Here is a 19,574-nt window from a genome sequence, read left to right as displayed (position 1 = left end):
CTGAGAGAGATGCTGGAGGCACTGAGAGATAGTGGAGGCACTGAGAGAGATAGTGGAGGCACTGAGAGATAGTAGAGGCACTGAGAGAGATGCTGGAGGCACTGAGAGATAGTGGAGGCACTGAGAGAGATAGTGGTGGCACTGAGAGAGATAGTGGAGGCATTGAGAGATAGTGGAGGCACTGAGAGATAGTGGAGGCACTGAAAGAGATTGTGGAGGAACTGAGAGATAGTGGAGGCACTGACAGATAGTGGAGGCACTGAGAGAGATAGTGGAGGCACTGAGAGATAGTGGAGGCACTGAGAGAGATAGTGGAGGCACTGGGAGAGATAGTGGAGGAACTGAGAGATAGTGGAGGCACTGAGAGAGATAGTGGAGGCACTGAGAGATAGTGGAGGCACTGAGAGAGATAGTGGAGGCACTGAGAGATGGTGGAGGCACTGAGAGATGGTGGAGGCACTGAGAGAGATAGTGGAGGCATTGAGAGATGGTGGAGGCACTGAGAGAAATAGTGGAGGCACTGAGAGAGATAGTGGAGGCACTGAGAGAGATAGTGGAGGGACTGAGAGATGGTGGAGGCACTGAGAGAGATAGTGGAGGCACTGAGAGAGATGGTGGAGGCACTGAGTGATAGTGGAGGCACTGAGAGATAGTGGAGGCACTGGGAGAGATAGTGGAGGAACTGAGAGATAGTGGAGGCACTGAGAGATAGTGGAGGCACTGAGAGATAGTGGAGGCACTGAGAGATAGTGGAGGCACTGGGAGAGATAGTGGAGGCACTGAGAGAGATAGTGGAGGCACTGAGAGATAGTGGAGGCACTGAGAGAGATAGTGGAGGCACTGAGAGATAGTGGAGGCACTGAGAGAGATAGTGGTGGCACTGAGAGAGATAGTGGAGGCACTGAGAGAGATGGTGGAGGCACTGAGAGAGATAGTGGAGGCACTGAGAGAGATAGTGGAGGCACTGAGAGATAGTGGAGGCACTGAGAGATAGTAGAGGCACTGAGAGAGATGCTGGAGGCACTGAGAGAGATAGTGTAGGCACTGGGAGAGATAGTGGAGGCACTGAGAGAGATAGTGGAGGCACTGAGAGAGATAGTGGAGGCACTGAGAGAGATAGTGGAGGCACTGGGAGAGATAGTGGAGGCACTGAGAGAGATAGTGGAGGCACTGGGAGAGATAGTGGAGGCACTGGGAGAGATAGTGGAGGCACTGGGAGAGATAGTGGAGGCACTGAGAGAGATAGTGGAGGCACTGAGAGAGATAGTGGTGGCACTGAGAGAGATAGTGGAGGCACTGGGAGAGATAGTGGAGGCACTGAGATAGATAGTGGAGGCACTGAGAGATAGTGGAGGCACTGAGAGATAGTGGAGGCACTGGGAGAGATAGTGGAGGCACTGAGAGAGGCACTGAGAGAGATAGTGGAGGCACTGAGAGATAGTGGAGGCACTGAGAGAGATAGTGGTGGCACTGAGAGAGATAGTGGAGGCACTGAGAGAGATGGTGGAGGCACTGAGAGAGATAGTGGAGGCACTGAGAGAGATAGTGGAGGCACTGAGAGATAGTGGAGGCACTGAGAGATAGTAGAGGCACTGAGAGAGATGCTGGAGGCACTGAGAGAGATAGTGTAGGCACTGGGAGAGATAGTGGAGGCACTGAGAGAGATAGTGGAGGCACTGAGAGAGATAGTGGAGGCACTGAGAGAGATAGTGGAGGCACTGGGAGAGATAGTGGAGGCACTGAGAGAGATAGTGGAGGCACTGAGAGATAGTGGAGGCACTGAGAGAGATAGTGTAGGCACTGAGAGATAGTGGAGGCACTGGGAGAGATAGTGGAGGCACTGAGAGATAGTGGAGGCACTGAGAGAGATGGTGGAGGCACTGAGAGAGATAGTGTAGGCACTGAGAGATAGTGTAGGCACTGAGAGATAGTGGAGGCACTGAGAGATAGTGGAGGCACTGGGAGAGATAGTGGAGGCACTGAGAGAGATAGTGGTGGCACTGAGAGATAGTGGAGGCACTGAGAGAGATGGTGGAGCGGTAGGGCTGAGTGTCATCGATGTATATGTGGAAACTGATGCCATGTCTGCAGATGATGTAGTTTGTGGGAAGCATGGAGATGAGAGAGAGGACGCCAAGCACAGCTGTTTCAGGGACTCCTGAGGTAACGGGTGGGAAGAGAAGCCATTGCCAGAGATGCTCTGGCTATAATCGGATAGGTAAGAGCTGAACCAAATGAGGGTCCTCTCACTCAGCTGGAAATAGAGGAGAGTAATTGAAGATGATGATGTGGTCAACATGGCAAATGCTGCAAAGAGGTTAAGGAGGATGAGGAATGATAACTTACCATGGTCACAGTCACAGAGCACATAATTTGAGACTTTGGTTCGGGCGTATTGATGCTGAGGGAGGGGTGGAAACTTGATTGGAGAGACTCAAGGAGCGATGGGCACGGATTTGGGAGGTAACAACATGTTCAAGGACTTTGGGGAAGAAAGGGAGGTTTGGAGATGGGGAGGTAGTTTGCCAAGGCAGAGGAATCAAGAGAAACCTTCTGAGCGGCAGCATTTCCCCAATACCATTGCAGCTCAGCCCAATGCTGTGGCAAAGTACAGCCTTAGACTGTACTCATTTAACTTACTTGTGCAGGTCAGTAATTAAAACAGTTACAAAGTACTATTACAGGTACAGTGTTAGACAAGATCAGGCCTCAGGAAAAATGTGTGTGGGCGTTTGTGTGTGTGAGGAGTGGGAGACAGTCAGTGGGGGGGATTTTAAGCCGACACAACAGGCGGAAGAGGGTTAAATTGGTAAAAATGTGAAACCCAACACCAATCTGCCACAAACGCATCTGCTTCTGGTTTAACTGCGGTGGGTTTGGGATTGGCCAAGTAACCCGCTCTGTAGATGCGGGTCAGTGATTATAATATTTAAATGAGGCTTCATTCCTCAGATTTTGGGAGACATTTGAATTTAATGACTGCGGACAGGTTTCCCAGGACTCCAGAAACCTGGCAGCTGAAGGGAGGAGGGAGTTGCCAGATTCAGCAGGTTAAGTGTTTTTCCAGCACTGCTTGTGGGCCACGAGGAACAGGAGTGTTTTTTTACTGGCCTCTCAAGCAAACCTTGTGCAGCAATGAGTCGACCCCCACCCCCCGCACTCAGGGCTCCCCCTCACCAACACCTGATCTTTTCTGATTGCTGGGACCGTCCCTAGCAGTTCCGGTTGTAGCCTTCTACCCCTGGCTTTCTGCCTGGCAGTCGGCAAGCCTTCAATCTGACTGGTTGTCGGGAGGAAAATGTGGTAAAATAAATGCTAATGAGGTTCTGCTATTAAATTCGGCACAACCTTCCCAGTATTTGCAGGTGCCCCCCCGCTCCCATCCAGCATCTCGGTAAATATTGGGGCCAGAGAGTCAGAGAATGAGGGAGAGAGAGAAAGATTGTAAGAGAGAGAGAGAGAGAGGGGGGTGGGGGGGGCAAGTGTTATGTTCGAAACTGTTTACTTCGTTTTTAAATTACCTTTTCTCTCTGAATTTCATTCTTGATCTGAGAGATCTTTATTTTCATGGCGTCCAATTCTTCGTCCGGTACCAGTGGAATGGTCGGAGTGTTGTCTGACTCATCCAGATTTTGGAAACTCAGATCAGCTAGAGGAATGTACCACTTGCAGTCATACTGTTGGCTCTTCCTAAGAGAGAAAAATAGCATCACTGTAACTCCGAGAGATTGAAGATAGCAAAAGTTTTTGCAGATTTGTTCTCAATATTTACATTGGCTACTTACCTCAGGTCTGGATACACGGCTACTATGACATTGCCATCAGCTCATTTGCTGCCATTTTTGAATTAACAGTACAGAGGGGCTCAGTATTGTCTTCAGATCCCAGAAATAAGTCGTCAAGGTTCAAAACTCTTTTCACTATTACTCCTAGACTTACATTTGCACCTTTTCAACCCTGGTCTTGTCTACCTCCTAGGCCTGCTTTGCTGGAATCATAAAAACTTGAAACTTGCTTTACAAATGGTCCACTTTTCCTCTACAAGTTTATTTTAATCATTCAACACACTGATAAGTCTCATTAATTCGCAATGCTTAAAATGGTGGTCTTGTTTCCCAGGACCTCTAACTCTCAGTGTGAGCTGTGGGAAGATGCATCTCCTGATTATGGTGATGTCACACCATCTGCACCACAAACATGTGGAATAAACACCTGTTGGACCTATCCCAGCCAGAGGGTGTGACGCACAGCCTCTGCCAAGAATGGGAAAGTACCAAGTAGAATGGATTCCTTTCTGGAGGCCCAAGGAACAAGTAACACACCCAGAAGAGGGAAGGATAGACTGATACATGAGGAGACGATGGAAGGACACCACCTTTTACTTCAGGGATTCTTGTAAGTTACCCAACCTAATGATATCACAAAAATGTAGTTTAGCCCTCCAACCCCAGGCTAGCCCCACATAGCTTTAATGTTTCAAAACCTGAAAAAAGCAGGACAATTTTAGTGAAGTCAATAAATAAACAATGTGAGTGGGCAAATCCCTTTCAATGCCTCTCACGAGTCTGTGTTTACTCACTCCTCCCCTATCTGTGGGAATACGAGTCACTACCTCTTGCCCACTTTAGGGCAGGAGTTCACTGATGGGGAATCTTTAGTTGTGGAACTTGTATTCTGCTAATGACCAGTTCCTATCAGTGGCCTGGATTTTGAGGTCAGTGGCAAATGAACAGCGCCAGGCATTCATTACAACTGCCTACAGAATTTCTGTGGGCCTTTGCACTGAAGCTTGTGGTGATTATAAATCCATTTCAGTGTGACACCCTCGACAGGGGATCTGGGACTTGTGTGAACAGGACAAGCAACTGTGTATCTAATCAATCAGATTAAAGAATTCTTTATGAGGTGTGCAAAGTCTGAACCAGTCAGTGGAAGTTAAAATAGTTAATTAAATACCAAATCATGTACAGAAGCAAAATAAAGAGGGGGAAAGAAAGATGGGATTAAGAGAGAAATAAAAGAGAAAGCAAGATTTTTTTAAATATTTAAATATTTTTTGAAATCTCCAACAATAATTAAAATCTGAAGGAATGAGACTCTACACTTGTAAAAGTTACTTTTCAGTGCCAGAGAGGTTGTTTGGCAGCAATTAAGAATTATCAAGGCGTTAAAAATTTACTTACACTGGAATGGACAAGCCCTAACTTTGTACGTTGAGTTTAGTGGGTATCTAGCACGTAAGTACCGCAACTTCACGCTATTTCATGTATTTAAATGGTGAGTCTCTCAGCAAATTACTGTTATAGTGCAGCTTTTGGAGTAGCAGGGAAACTTGGGGACAGCAACTTCCTGATTTCTGCATTTAACTCGGTATGTGTGGTCGCCGGAAGTTGCTGTCCGATTTAGTCTTTAATAACATGAGCGCTGATAGCCTCACCACTATTTGTACCGCAAAATCTGGGCCATGAACTTTAGGGAGGAACACTTTGCTGTCTGTAATTACACCCCAATAGGTTGGTATATCAAAATAGATTACATTTGTCTTGTCCAGTAACTCCACTCCCCTTCTTTAATAAAAAGGGAATGAAGTAAAACACAGATAACTGACCAACATTTACACTTCCAATTAAATTGGAGTAAGCATTGTATGCACACATTTGTTAGCTGAGTCTTATTTCAGATTCTGATTTATGATTGAAAACTGAAATCCTTTTAGGCACCTTATTAAATCTGCAGTGTTACCTCGAACCCGCGTGGTGACGTACCACCTCAGGGAGCAGCGTGAGCTGGTGCAAGAGTGCGACGTCTTGGAGGAGGGCAACTGGATTGGACGTTACCATAACCCAGGCCGGTGATTGGAGCGTGGGCAGGTACAGCAGGAGCGGCGAGGTTGGGACGCAGGAGCGGCGAGAGATTGCAGAGCGATGTGATCGGGGCCCAGGAGAGGTGTGAGGTCGGGCCAGCTCACACTGCGATATGTGTGCGCACTAGGTCCATGCAGCAGAGCTGGTCTTGGTTAATCCTTGCCACTGGACCAAGACCTAGTTCTGTCAAACCCATCTGCTGACTGGTGTGCAACGGCCACCACACATTAAAAAAATCCACGCACAGGCATCTTCCACCCTTCAATATGTAGTTCTGGACCTGGAATGTCAGGTCCTTCATTGAAACACCTGTGAACTCATCTCTTTCTGGCGTGGAAGCAAATCATCCTCGATACAAGGGACTGCCTAAGAAGAAGTGTGACCAAGAAGGAAACAACCCTGGTAAGAGAATTCTTTTAGCACAGCACTGGAACTCAGTGACTTGCTCAAAGACTCCCAGTTTCTCAGGATCTGTCAGCTCTGGCCAGAGGCCTGCACTTGATATTTAGTCATCTCGATTAAATGGAATCTCTTCAGATATAGCCAGAACAGAAATAGATGCTTTCCACAGAGCAGTGAATACGAGCAACAGGAATTTTTTTATTCTTTGCCCTCTCTAATTTCCTCCCTTTTTCTCCTCTCCTGAAACTATTGACTCTAATATTAATGCCCTTTAGCATTTTGCCCAAATATTCATGTGCATGTCTGGATAGTGAATGTATTGAATGTCAACAGGCTATTCGACTTTACTGCCTGGGCTAAGATCAAAGTTCAGATCGTTTGTTGCTTAAGAAGCACATCTTTCTTTTGAGACAAATTTGTAAATTTCAAGACAATTAGAATCACAGCAACATAGTTTTCTTAAAGAGGTGGTCATCATCATAGGCAGTCCCTCGGAATCGAGGAAGACTTGCTTCCACTCCTGAAGTGAGTTCTTCGGTGGCTGAACAGTCCAATACGGGAGCCACAGACTCTGTCACAGATGGGACAGACATTCGCCAAGGGAAGGGTTGGGCGGGACTGGTTTTCCGCACGCTCCTTCTGCTGCCTGCGCTTCACCTCTTCATATTCTCGCCGTTGAGATTCGAAGAGCTCAACGCCCTTCCGGATGCACTTTCTCCACTTAGGGCGGTCTTCGGCCAGGGACTCCCAGGTGTCAGTGGTGATGTCGCACTTTACCAGGGAGGCTTTGAGGGTGTCCTTGTAACGTTTCCGCTACCCACCTTTGGCTCGTTTGCCGTGAAGGAGTTCTGCATAAAGCATTTGCTTAGGGAGTCTTGTGTCTGGCATGCGAGCCATGTGGCTTGCCCAGCAGAGCTGATCGGCTTCAATGCTGGGGATGTTAGCCTGGTGTTGGTGTGCCTGTCCTCCCAGGGGATTTGCAGGATCTTGCAGAGACATCGTTGGTGATATACCTCCAGCGACTTGAGGTGTTTACTGTACATGGTCCATGACTCTGATCCATACAGGAGGGCGGGTATTACGACAGCCCTGTAGACCATGAGCTTGGTGGTAGATTTGAGGGCCTAGTCTTCAAACATTCTTTTCCTCAGGCGGCCGAAGGCTGCACTGGCGCACTGGAGGCAGCGTTGAATCTCCGCATCAAAGTCTGCTTTTGTTGACAAGAGACTCCCGAGGTATGGGAAGTGGTCACCTTGTCCAGTGCCGCGCCATGAATCTTGATGACTGGGGGGCAGTGCTGTGCCGCGAGGACAGGCTGGTGGAGGACCTTTGTCTTACGGATGTTAAGCGTAAGGCCCATGCTTTCATTTACGTCGGTGAATACATCGACTACATCCTGGAGTTCAGCCTCAGAATGTGCTCAACAACAGAGGTTGAGTGATCTTGGACCCGGCCTGGAGGTGGCGTAGGTTAAACAGCTTCCCACTGATTCTGTAGTTTAGTTCCACTCCAGCAGGGAGCTTGTTGACTGTGAGGTGGAACATGGCAGCGAGGAAGATTGAGAAGAGGGTTGGAGCGATGACACAGCCCTGTTTGACCCCGGTCCGGACGTGGATTGGGTCCTTCATGGATCCATTGGTAAGGATCACGGCCTGCATGTCGTCATGGAGCAGGCGAAGGATGTTGACAAACTTTTGAGGGCATTAGAAACGGAGGAGGACGCTCCATAGATCCTCATGGTTGACAGTGTCAAAGGCCTTTGTAAGATCTAAAAAGGCCATGTATAACGGCTGGCGCTGCTCCCTGCATTTTTCTTGCAGCTGTCGCGCTGCAAAGATCATGTCCATTGTGCCCTGTAGGGGACGAAATCCGCACTGTGATTCTGGGAGGAGCTCCTCGGCCACAGGGAGAAGACGGTTGAGGAGAACTCTAGCGTCAACTTTCCCAGTGGCTGAAAGCAGGGAGATTCCCCTGTAGTTGCCGCAGTCGGACTTGTCCCCTTTTTTAAACATGGTCACAATCGCTGCATCTCTGAGATCTCCCAGCACGCTCTCCTCCCTCCAGATGAGAGAGATGAGCTCATGTATCCGCGCCTCTCCGCCATACTTTAGCGCCTCAGCAGGCATTCCATCCGCAACTGTAGTTTTGTTATTCTTGAGCTGTTTTATGGCTTTGCCTACCTTGTGCAATGTTGGAGTTTCATTGAGTTGGTGGCGGGTCGCATGCTGCGGGATGGAGTTGAGAACACTCGAGTCAAAGGCAGAGTCTCGATTGAGGAGATCTTCGAAGTGCTCCTTCCAGTGGGCCCTGACAGCCTCGGTGTCCTTGATGAGTGTTTCCCCGTTCTTGGCCAGGAGTAGGATGGGGCCTTGGGAATTTGGGCCGTAGGTGGCTTTGACTGCAATGAAGAATCCTCGCATATCGTGGCTGTTGGCTAGTTGTTGTATCTCGTGTGCTTTCTCCATCCACCACTTGTTCTTTAGGTCCCGGGTTTTTTGTTGGACCTCAGCCTTGAGCCATCTGTAACGTTGCTTTGCTGCTCCCAAGTTGGGTTGTTGCTTGAGGCTCAGAAATGCTCTGCGCTTGACATCTATTAGTTCTTGGATCTCCTGATAATTTTCAGCAAACCAGTCCTGATGTTTTTTGGTTGAGTGATTGAGTGTCTCTTCACAGGCACTGGTTATAGAGGCCTGGAGGGCAGACCAAGTGCTGTGGGCATTCAGCATCTCAGGGTCATCAAGGCTCACCAGATTAGTTGTGAGGCGCTGGCTGTATAGGGCTCTCTTAGCTGGGTCTTTAAGTGCCCCGGAATTGACTTTTTTGCAGAACTCCTTCTGCTGCCCCCTTCACTTTGGGGCTATGTTGATGTCGATGATGGATCGGATTAGGCGGTGGTCCGTCCAGCAGTCGTCAGCTCCTGTCACGGCGCGGGTGATGCACACATCCTTGCGATCCCTGGCTCGGATGATGACATAGTTGAACAGGTGCCAGTGTTTGGAGCGAGGGTGTTGCCACGATGCCTTGTATTTGTCCCTCTGGCAAGACAGGGTGTTGGTGATGAGGAGTTCATGTTCTAGACATTTTGTCAGGAGTAGGGTACCGCTGAAGTTGGCTTTCCCTACCCCCTCTCTGCCAATCACGTCTCCCCAGAGGGCTGTGTCTTTGCCGACCCTGGCATTAAAGTCACCTAGGAGGATCAATTTGTCACCCGTGGGGACGCGGAACAGAGATGTCTTGAGGCTGGAATTAAAAACCCTCTTTAGCCTCATCCATTGCATCGAGTGTTGGGGCGTATGCACTGATGACTGTGGCGCATTGGTTCTGGGATAGGATTAGACGACGTCATAAGGCATTCGTTAACCCCGCAGAGGGAGTCTTTGAGGCGGTCGACCAGCTCATTTTTGACGGCGAAGCTGACTCTGTGAAGACGGCGTTCTTCCTCTGGTTTTCCTTTCCAGAAAAAGGTGTAACCTCCACCTTGTTCCTTGAGCTGGCCTTCCCTTGCCCGCTGGGTCTCGCTTAGGGCGGCGATGTCGATGTCAAAACGTCTAAGTTCCCGGGCAACTATGGCGGTGCAGCATTCCAGCTTGTTGCTGTTGGAGTTGTCCATGAGGGTCCTGACGTTCCCGGTCCCGAACTTCATGTTAACTAAGTGGAAGATGCCTGTGTGTGAATTCTTTTAACGTGGGGTGGCCGCTGCACACCGGCAACCACACGGGCTTGACAGAGCAAGGTCTTGGTCCAGTGGCAAGGGGGTCCAAGACAACTGGAGAGCAGACACTGCTGTATAATCCTAAATGCCTACGGTGAGGTGTTGGCTGCAGGTCGGCGCCGAGTAGCGCCATTGATGGTAGATGGCCCAAGGCTTGGTTGGGGGGCAGGCATTAGGAAGGTCAGCTGTCCGCTGGAGTTCGGAGGGATGTTTTAAAAAGTTTTTCCAAAGTTTTCAAAGTTATTAAAAGTTTCTCCAAGGTTTCCAAGTTGTTTAAAAGTTTAAAAGTTTTTCCAAATTGTTTAAAAAGTTACTCAGGTTGATTAAAAGTTTTTAAAAAATAGATTAAAAGTTGATTAAAAATTGATTAAAAGTCTAAAGTGTAAATCAGGTTACTCCCCTGGCACTGCTCCATGTGCGCCGCCAGCCCTCTGTTGTCCTCGACTGGTCCCGGAGTCCCTTCGGCTGGTTAAACGCCGGCCAGGAAGTCCCTTCGGCCGGTTAAACGCCGGCCACGGAGTCCCTTCGGCCGGTTAGACGCCAGTCCCGGAGTCCCTTCGGCCGGTTAGACGCCGGCCACGGAGTCCCTTCGGCTGGTTAGACGCCGGTCCCGGAGTCCCTTCGGCCGGTTAGACGCCGGCCACGGAGTCCCTTCGGCTGGTTAGACGCCGGTCCCGGAGTCCCTTCGGCTGGTTAAACGCCGGCCAGGAAGTCCCTTCGGCCGGTTAAATGCTGGCCACGGAGTCCCTTCGGCCGGTTAGACGCCGGTCCCGGAGTCCCTTCGGCTGGTTAAACGCCGGCCACGGAGTCCCTTCGGCTGGTTAAATGCTGGCCACGGAGTCCCTTCGGCTGGTTAAATGCTGGCCACGGAGTCCCTTCGGCTGGTTAAATGCTGGCCACGGAGTCCCTTCGGCTGGTTAAATGCTGGCCACGGAGTCCCTTCGGCCGGTTAGACGCCGGTCCCGGAGTCCCTTCGGCTGGTTAAATGCTGGCCACGGAGTCCCTTCGGCTGGTTAGATGCCGGTCCCGGAGTCCCTTCGGCTGGTTAAATGCTGGCCACGGAGTCCCTTCGGCTGGTTAGATGCCGGTCCCGGAGTCCCTTCGGCCGGTTAGACGCCGGTCCCGGAGTCCCTTCGTCCGGTTAGACGTCTGTCCCGGAGTCCCTTCGGCTGGTTAAACGCCGGCCACGGAGTCCCTTCGGCTGGTTAGACGCCGGTCCCAGAGTCCCTTCGGCTGGTTAAATGCTGGCCACGGAGTCCCTTCGGCCGGTGGGACGCCAGTCCCGGAGTCCCTTCGGCCGGTGGGACGCCAGTCCCGGAGTCCCTTCGGCCGGTTAAACGCCGGCCACGGAGTCCCTTCGGCCGGTGGGACGCCAGTCCCGGAGTCCCTTCGGCTGGTTAAATGCTGGCCACGGAGTCCCTTCGGCCGGTTAAACGCCGGCCACGGAGTCCCTTCGGCCGGTTAGACGCCGGCCATGGAGTCCCTTCGGCCGGTTAGACGCCGGTCCCGGAGTCCCTTCGGCTGGTTAAATGCTGGCCACGGAGTCCCTTCGGCCGGTAAGACACCGGTCCCGGAGTCCCTTCGGCCGGTGGGACGCCAGTCCCGGAGTCCCTTCGGCCGGTTAAACGCCGGCCACGGAGTCCCTTCGGCCGGTTAGACGCCGGCCATGGAGTCCCTTCGGCCGGTTAGACGCCGGTCCCGGAGTCCCTTCGGCTGGTTAAATGCTGGCCACGGAGTCCCTTCGGCCGGTAAGACACCGGTCCCGGAGTCCCTTCGGCCGGTGGGACGCCAGTCCCGGAGTCCCTTCGGCCGGTTAAACGCCGGCCACGGAGTCCCTTCGGCCGGTTAGACGCCGGCCATGGAGTCCCTTCGGCCGGTTAGACGCCGGCCACGGAGTCCCTTCGGCCGGTTAAACGCCGGCCACGGAGTCCCTTCGGCCGGTTAGACGCCGGCCATGGAGTCCCTTCGGCCGGTTAAACGCCGGCCATGGAGTCCCTTCGGCCGGTTAAACGCCGGCCATGGAGTCCCTTCGGCCGGTTAAACGCCGGCCATGGAGTCCCTTCGGCCAGCTCGGAGCTGTTATTTCTGGTTCTGTTGTAGAGTAAGGATGTGGTCTCCTGTATTGCCCCAGGGAGTCGGTAAGGCGCTGAGGTCGGCAAATCTGCAAGGCCCCGAGGTCAGCGAGGCCCTGAGGTCGATGCAGGGTCCTTTCAGCCCGGGGTAGGTGCGAGCCGGTGCAGGGTCCTTTCAGCCCGGGGTAGGTGCGAGCCGGTGCAGGGTCCTTTCAACCCGGGGTAGGTGCGAGCCGGTGCAGGGTCCTTTCAGCCCGGAGTAGTGCGAGCCGGTGCAGGGTCCTTTCAGCCCGGGGTAGTGCGAACCGGTGCAGGGTCCTTTTGAGCCCGGGGTAGTGCGAGCCGGTGCAGGGTCCTTTTGGGCCCGGGGTAGGTGCGAGCCGGTCTTCAGCCCGGGATGGGTGTGAGCCGGTGCGTGGTGCCGTCACAAAAAACAATGTTGGTAAATCTTTGTTTGCTCAGTGAGGAAGGAATGTTGCTCCTCTGTTCTGCTACAATACTACATGTCGATGACACCATGATATGCACCTTTTATCATGTGTTTACCATTTCATTAAAACACTCAACTGTTCTCTAACTAAGTAATAGGAAATCAAACTAATGGCCTCAACGAGTTTTGGTTTTGGAATCAATTTAGAAGCAGGCTGACTGCTACTTGGTCAACAAATTGTAGAGGCTAACCTTAAAAACAAGAAAGAAACTAAAAAGGAATGTAAATTAAATGGAAAAATACATCCCTTTCTACTTGTAGTTAAAATGGTGACTTGTCTGAGAAATAGACTGCATGCTTTTTATTTAATGATGAAATATGTGACGAGTTCAGAGCTGCGCTGCAATTCTACTTTTTAGTGTAATTAAAAAATCCAACATCATCTCGTTAAATGTTAAGATGGCTGCTACATCCAAGGCTCTCAGAATTTTGCTGCCAGAGATATTTAAAAACAAACGCCAGTGAAATCATTAACCAAAGTGCTCTGAAAGTGTTTAATTGAATACCCTAAGCTTCAAATTTTCATACCATGTTCATTGTATTGTATTTGATAACTAGTTAGCACACATCTTAATGTTGGTATTTCGTATTCTTATCCATAAGGACATCTGCTTTAATATTAGCCTTAATTTCTTGTCTTAACAATTCCTATAATAGGATGTTATACAGTGTCTTCAAACAGATCACACAGCATCTCATGGTACAGATGACTGCAATGAAACAGATATAATTCAATAATTATATCAGCACAATTGATCTGGCTTGAGATTCAAGATGAACTGTTTAATTTGTGGCCGAGCAGGGATGAGCTGCAGCGTGGGACCAGCCCAGTGGGAGCTGCAGCATGGGACCAGCCCAGCGGGAGCTGCAGCGTGGGACCAGTCCAGCGAGAGCTGCAGCGTGGGACCAGTCCAGCGAGAGCTGCAGCGTGGGACCAGCCTAGCGAGAGCTGCAGCGTGGGACTAGCCCAGTGGGAGCTGCAGCGTGGGACCAGCCCAGCGGGAGCTGCAGCGTGGGACCAGTCCAGCGAGAGCTGCAGCGTGGGACCAGCCCAGCGAGAGCTGCAGCGTGGGACCAGCCCAGCGAGAGCTGCAGCGTGAGACCAGCCCAGCGGGAGTGCAAATTGGGATTTGGGGTCTGCTCTACAGTGTCTAGAGAACCCAGATACAGCTGATTTTAAAACAGCTTCAGCTGATCTGTTTCTGTACACTGCAGCTCAGCCATAGTAACCAAAAGTTTCAAGAGAGTTAATGGGAAGAAATTGGGCTACTCTGCAAATGAGTTTAGGACTGGGCGTGGAGAGAAAAGAGCCTTGTAGTAAATTGGGCGGGGGTTTTGCGGCGGTGGTAACACATAGCGTCTCGCTTTGCCGTCCCCTGCGATGCTGACATCATCAACGTGCGCAGTGCCCCAAAACAAAAATTAACCCTCGCCCCGTGGTTTAGTGCCAGGCACTGACAACGACAGCTTCAGCAGTCGGATTTCAGTCGGATGTGGGCTGGAGGAGCGCTATTTAAAGGCAGCAGCATCCGGTGAAGTTTTAATGGGTCAATAATGGTTGCTGCTTAGTTTCAAATAGGCAGATAGGCATTTCTACCGATTGAGCGATTTGCAGTTGAAGGAGTGTTCTGGCTCAAAGATTTGTGACTTTCATTGAGGGCAGATTTGAAAGTCCAACATTGATGTTGTTTCATGGGGGCTATGCTGTCTGTCCCTGACCTCGCGCTCCAGCATCACCGTCAGAGGCAACTGAGGCACAGAGAAAGGCTACAAAATGTGGGCAGAGGGAGGAGGGCCAACAGGGCTGGCAACAGGATCCCTGGGTATTCCGGCAGCAGTTCTCCAACATCAGTTTCACTGAGGAACTGTGTGTTCGAAGGCTGCACTTCAGCAAGACGTGGTCACAGAGCTCTGCCACCTCCTGCAACCAGATCTCGAGCCTTATGCCAAGGTGAGGACGGCTCTCTCAGTGGCAGTCAAGGTCACCATCGCGCTCAATTTCTACACCAGTGGATCGTTCCAGTGTGCAACAGGAGACATCTCCAACATCTCCCAGTTTGCCGTCCATTGCTGCATCCACAAGGTCACACATGCTCTGTACAGAAGGAGGAGGGACTACATTTCCTTCCCCATAACCAGAGAGAAGCAGCACAAGCGTGCATGTGGCTTTGCCAGGATAGCGGGCTTCCCCATGGTGCAGGGCGCTATTGACTGCACCCACGTTGCTTTGCGGGCACCGCATCACAATCCTGAGGTATTCCGTAACCGCAAAGGCTGCCACTCACTGAATGTGCAGTTGGTGTGCGACCACACACGCCGAATCCTCACCGTCAATGCCCGTTATCTTGGCAGCAGCCATGATGCCATCATCCTGCGTCAGACCGATGTGCCAGCTCTCTTCCAGCCACCACATCGAGCTCGCGGCTGGCTGGTCAGAGACAAGGGCTATCCACTCTCCGACTTGGCTCATAACGCCCCTCCACAACCCCAGCTCTCGTGCCCAGCACTCATACAATGAGAGCCATGCTGCCACCAGGAACATCATTGAGCAGACCATCAGAGTGCTCAAGCAACAGTTCCACTGCCTTGATCGCTCGGGAGGAGCCCTCCAGTACTGGGCTGAGCGGTGTCCCTATTCATCATCGTCTGCTGCACAACTTGGCCATCATGAGGTCGCAGCCACTGCCACTGTGCATTGCTCCACTACCTCAGGAAGAGGACGAGGATGAGACGAGGAGGAACAGGAGGAGGATGAGGAGGAGCAGGATGAGACGAGGAGCAGGAGCAGGAGAAGGATGAGATGAGATGAGGAAGAGCAGGAGGAGGACGAGGAGGAGCAGGAAGAGGATGAGACGAGGAGGATCAGGAGGAGGTGGTGCAGGATGAGGAAGAAGGTGAGACGAGGAGGAGCAGGAGGAGGAGGAGCAGGAGGAGGAGGGTGAGACGAGAGGAACAGGAGGAGGACGAGGAGGGGAAGGAACAAGAGCAGCAACACAGAAGACAGGCACTCAATCGGCCTTCTGCGAGGGCAGTGCGTGAGCACCTCATCAGACTTCGGTCCCAATGAATTCCAGGCTAATTCCCAGTTGCTCTGCACGTCCCCATCATTGCATCAATTTCCCATTCCGTACCACAGCCCCAAAACTGAAATGAGAAACAGCACCAAATCTGCAATATTCCAATTAAAGTTTTATCTGAAAACATGAACCATATATATGCACAACAATTATATTTGCTATTCACCTTTGTGCAAAACCATCTATCCCCTCTTAACATTGCCTTTACCTAATCTCCTGCTCCTCCGTAGTGGCTGCAGCAGGGTTGGTGGAAGGCTGCTGTGTCTGGGCCAGAGACCACAGATGGCCTTGCAGGACGTCCTTGACCAGCTCTGGGCCTGGAAGGCCTGGCTGTAGACTGGACCACCTCAGGCTGGGCGGCAGCAGTCTGGGCTGGCTGGGTGACGGACAGCGACAAGTGCAATGGCGGAGTGTAGGTGGTGGGATCAGGAATGCTGTCATCCTGAGAGTGGAGCAGGTTCCTGCTCCACTGACCCACTGCCCCTCCCCCGGGGCAGCACCTCAGCATCCCTACCAATCTGCTGGGGCACAGGTTGGTGGCCTGCTGCGACACCGTGAGATCTCCGGTGAACTGTGCTGGACACAGCGACAATGGCAGCAGTCAGGGCTTGCGTGACATCTAGCTGAGACTGCACGAGAACGGTCTGAGATTCGATGTCAGCAACCATTGTCTGCATTACAGCACCAAGACATTGAGTTACTTCTGACTGTGCTGCAGTGGAAGCTGCCACATCGCCCATGACATGAGTCAAGAGGTCTGGGGCCCCACGGTCTCTCTGGGAGTCCACCATCGTCTGCAGACTGGAAATGATGGGTTCCATGGTGTGCGCAGAGCTCTGTGCAATGTTGGAGGCGATCTCTTCCATCACTGTCGAGAGGCTCTCGGGCACCCATGCCATTGCATCGATCATCTCGGAGTGCATAGCCATCACCCTTGTTGCAAACGTCTCCCCATCGAGGTCATCTGGGTTCTGTGCAGCAGAAATCGTGCGAACTCTCCCCCCGGGGAGCTGGCCCCCGAGCTATCCTTTCCCATTGGCCTTGCTGCAGCCCCCTCGTCCCCGGTGCATCACCCAGTGCAGACCCCTCTACTAAGCTTGCCTCTAACTAACACCTAGTCCCTGTCTCTGAGCTGCTGCCTGCAGGGCAGAGATACAGTGACGCTGTGCTTGGGTCCTTATCGTCACTCTCATTGGGGGGCTCAGGGACAGGCTGGCCATCTGCTGGCTGATTATCTGAAAGCTTAAAGGTACAAGACTCGCATTAAGGTGAGGGCAGGGGGGCAGGAATGGAGCAGGGAAGGCAGACAGTATCAGGAGCTGGAAAGTGATGTAGCCCCCTGGTGTGGGGGGGAAGTGGGATGAGAAAAGGAGAGGGGATGAAGATACCGTTGCCCCCAGTGGGGTCGATGTTGCCGACGGCCACGGTGCCCACCACCTGCTGCCCAATGAGCCGCAGCACTCGCTCCCCCAGGCCTGAGAGCTGCTGGAGCTGAGGTTCACCCCGCCTGTCCTCTACTGCTCCCTCCTATTGTGGCCCCATCTTGGCCTGCAGCAGAAAGGAGTGTGTGTGAGTTAGAGTCCAGCTATGTGTCTGGGAGGTATGCCTGCCGTCGTTAAATAGCTGTGTATGTAGGCAAGGCGTGAGATGAGGATGTGAGTTTGAGTAGTTGCAGATGTTTGGTGGGTGAGTGTTGGGATGTGGTGCTTTGTGCACAGACAGAGGTTCAGATGCTGTATGTAGGACCTGTTGAAGCATGTCCTCACTGACCACCTGACTGAGGTCGTTCAATTTTTTACAACACGGTGTCAGGCTGCGTTCCACGACACTATTGGCCGAGACCTCCTGGGCCACTTCCCTTCACATTGCCCTGATGACCTGGGCAATGGCTTCCTTCCACTGGCCGGGAACAGCGCTTCTCTCCTTTGTTCCACTGATGCCACCAATGCGGCGTCATTGAACCGACGAGTTCTCGCCCTGAGATTGGGATTGGGAGCAGCCTTAGCCATGAGGTCTTTCAGTTGGTCTTAGGTCGACTTCAGTTGCAGGAATGGTGAAAATGAGCAGCTGCAGATTGATACAACCTCCCTTTTAAGAGCTGGAATGAGCCAGTGTGAAGGATTGAAGGATGATTGTTAAATGCAAATCACCTGAAATTGGGTAGCGCTCTGGTGGTAGTGCCCCACTGAGGTCATAGAAACATAGACATAGAAACATAGAAAATAGGTGCAGGAGCAGGCCATTCGGCCCTTCGAGCCTGCACTGCTATTCAATATGATTATGGCTGATCATTCAACCTCAGTACCCCACCCCAGCTTTCTCTCCATACCCCCTGATCCCTTTAGCCGTAAGGGCCACATCTAACTCCCTTTTGAATATGTCCAACGAACTGGACTCAACAATTTTCTGTGGCAGAGAATTCCACAGGTTCACAACTCTCTGATTTACCTTCCCCCTTCCTTCCTGGGGCACTAATGCCCAATTTAGAAGAATTTGAGAATCCTTTGCGCCTGGTGCTAAATTTCCAAAATGTAAAAAGTTAGCGCCCCGTTTCTCCCCCAATCTGTTTAATACTGGACTTACTGGTTCCCAGCTGTGTGGTGCACAGCCATACTATAGCTGATACTGCTGCTGTCAGCAGCAGATTCTATGGCTGATGTTATGCCTAGGTTTAAGTTTCTATATTAACTGTACCTTGAAGGATAAATCTGAAAGTTGCACAAATCCGGTTTACACGACACTTCTCAATAATAGGAAGCAATATTTGAGGCTCACATATACTTCATTACAAACATATTCTCTTGTGGTTCCGATGTGTTTTATAATTCACTCAAACTTCACGCTTGTGGTTTGCCAGCTTCCCCAGCACATTGCCTCTACTTCAGATAGAGCGGCAGATGGCAGACAGCACAGCGAAGCTCCGTATATTGCTCTGGTCAGGTGGTGAGCTCCCTTTACAAGCTGTTTTCTTGTCTGCTCTCCTGAAATCAGACAGGGTTGGAGAGGGGCAAGACAGAGATGAGATCTGGGCTGGAGCTCTTTGGGTTGCTTTAGTGAAGATGAAGATTCAATGAAAGTCTAAATACCTGATACTTTCACATCACAGATGAAAAAAGTGAACTTATATATTTAAAAGAAATAGGGCTGGATTTTAGGTTTTTCTGTTTTCGGGGCGAAAATGGAGGCAGAGCGGTAAAGTTACCGGCCGGGAATAGTTTGCGCTTTGGTTATCAAGTTTCGGCATCTGGGCCTTGCGTCAGGGGGCACAGCGCGAAGGGAGGCGTTGTACATTTTTCATGGCGCGAAGATGGGAACTCGCAAACTAAAGTGCCGGGCTGTGTGCGCTCTGAGAGAGGCCTGCCGGGGGGAGGGGGGACCCTTAAATAAACCCCACAAAAACATTCCCAAACCATTGCTCACGCCACCACAACACAAATCATTAAATAAATTAAAAGAACAAATACTCATACTTTGCAGTACTTTACCTTTCTTTGTGCCGCCGGTTATGTTGGACCGCTCTGATTTCCCAGGCAGTCATTTCGTGCACACTTGAGGGCAGACGGATTGGACAAAAGTCCAAAGTACTGCTGGTGTTGCAACAAGAGGCGTTGCACACCCGGCGTGGCCCTTCCCGGCAGTGCTGATCAGTGCCGCCGCAAAATCCGACCGGAGGATCGCGACGGGGCGCAGGAGACCTGAACGCCGCCTTTCACGCCGCTCTGGTGCGAAACCCGGAGCGCAAAGGGCCGGGAAATCCAACCCATGATATTTTGTGGTTGGATTACATTAAAAACAAATTCCAGACAAATCGCTTAAAATCTGGACTTTTTATTCTAATGGTGCAAACCCTAAATGGAGCTCACATACACAATGTTGCACAGTACAAATAGTGTTAAACTAGATTATGCATATACATTTTAATATCAAAGTTAGGTCAAGCAACATCATGACCCAAAT

General features: G+C 51.2%; 1 protein-coding gene across 4 annotated transcripts in view; it reads right to left on the bottom strand.

Annotated features, from left to right (window-relative positions):
- LOC139268795 (breakpoint cluster region protein) overlaps positions 1-19,574 on the bottom strand; it is a 905,198-nt gene that overhangs the window by 237,605 nt on the left and 648,019 nt on the right. For all 4 annotated transcript variants that reach the window (XM_070887498.1, XM_070887499.1, XM_070887500.1 and 1 more), the window contains one exon: positions 3,522-3,690. In XM_070887498.1, coding sequence (XP_070743599.1) covers positions 3,522-3,690 — 169 coding nt within the window. The remainder of the gene's footprint in view (positions 1-3,521; positions 3,691-19,574) is intronic.

Source organism: Pristiophorus japonicus, chromosome 8, assembly GCF_044704955.1.
Source record: "Pristiophorus japonicus isolate sPriJap1 chromosome 8, sPriJap1.hap1, whole genome shotgun sequence".
NCBI classification, from domain to species: domain Eukaryota; kingdom Metazoa; phylum Chordata; class Chondrichthyes; family Pristiophoridae; genus Pristiophorus; species Pristiophorus japonicus.
Note: the sequence above shows the minus strand (reverse complement) of the source record. Positions and strands in the feature narration are given on the sequence as shown.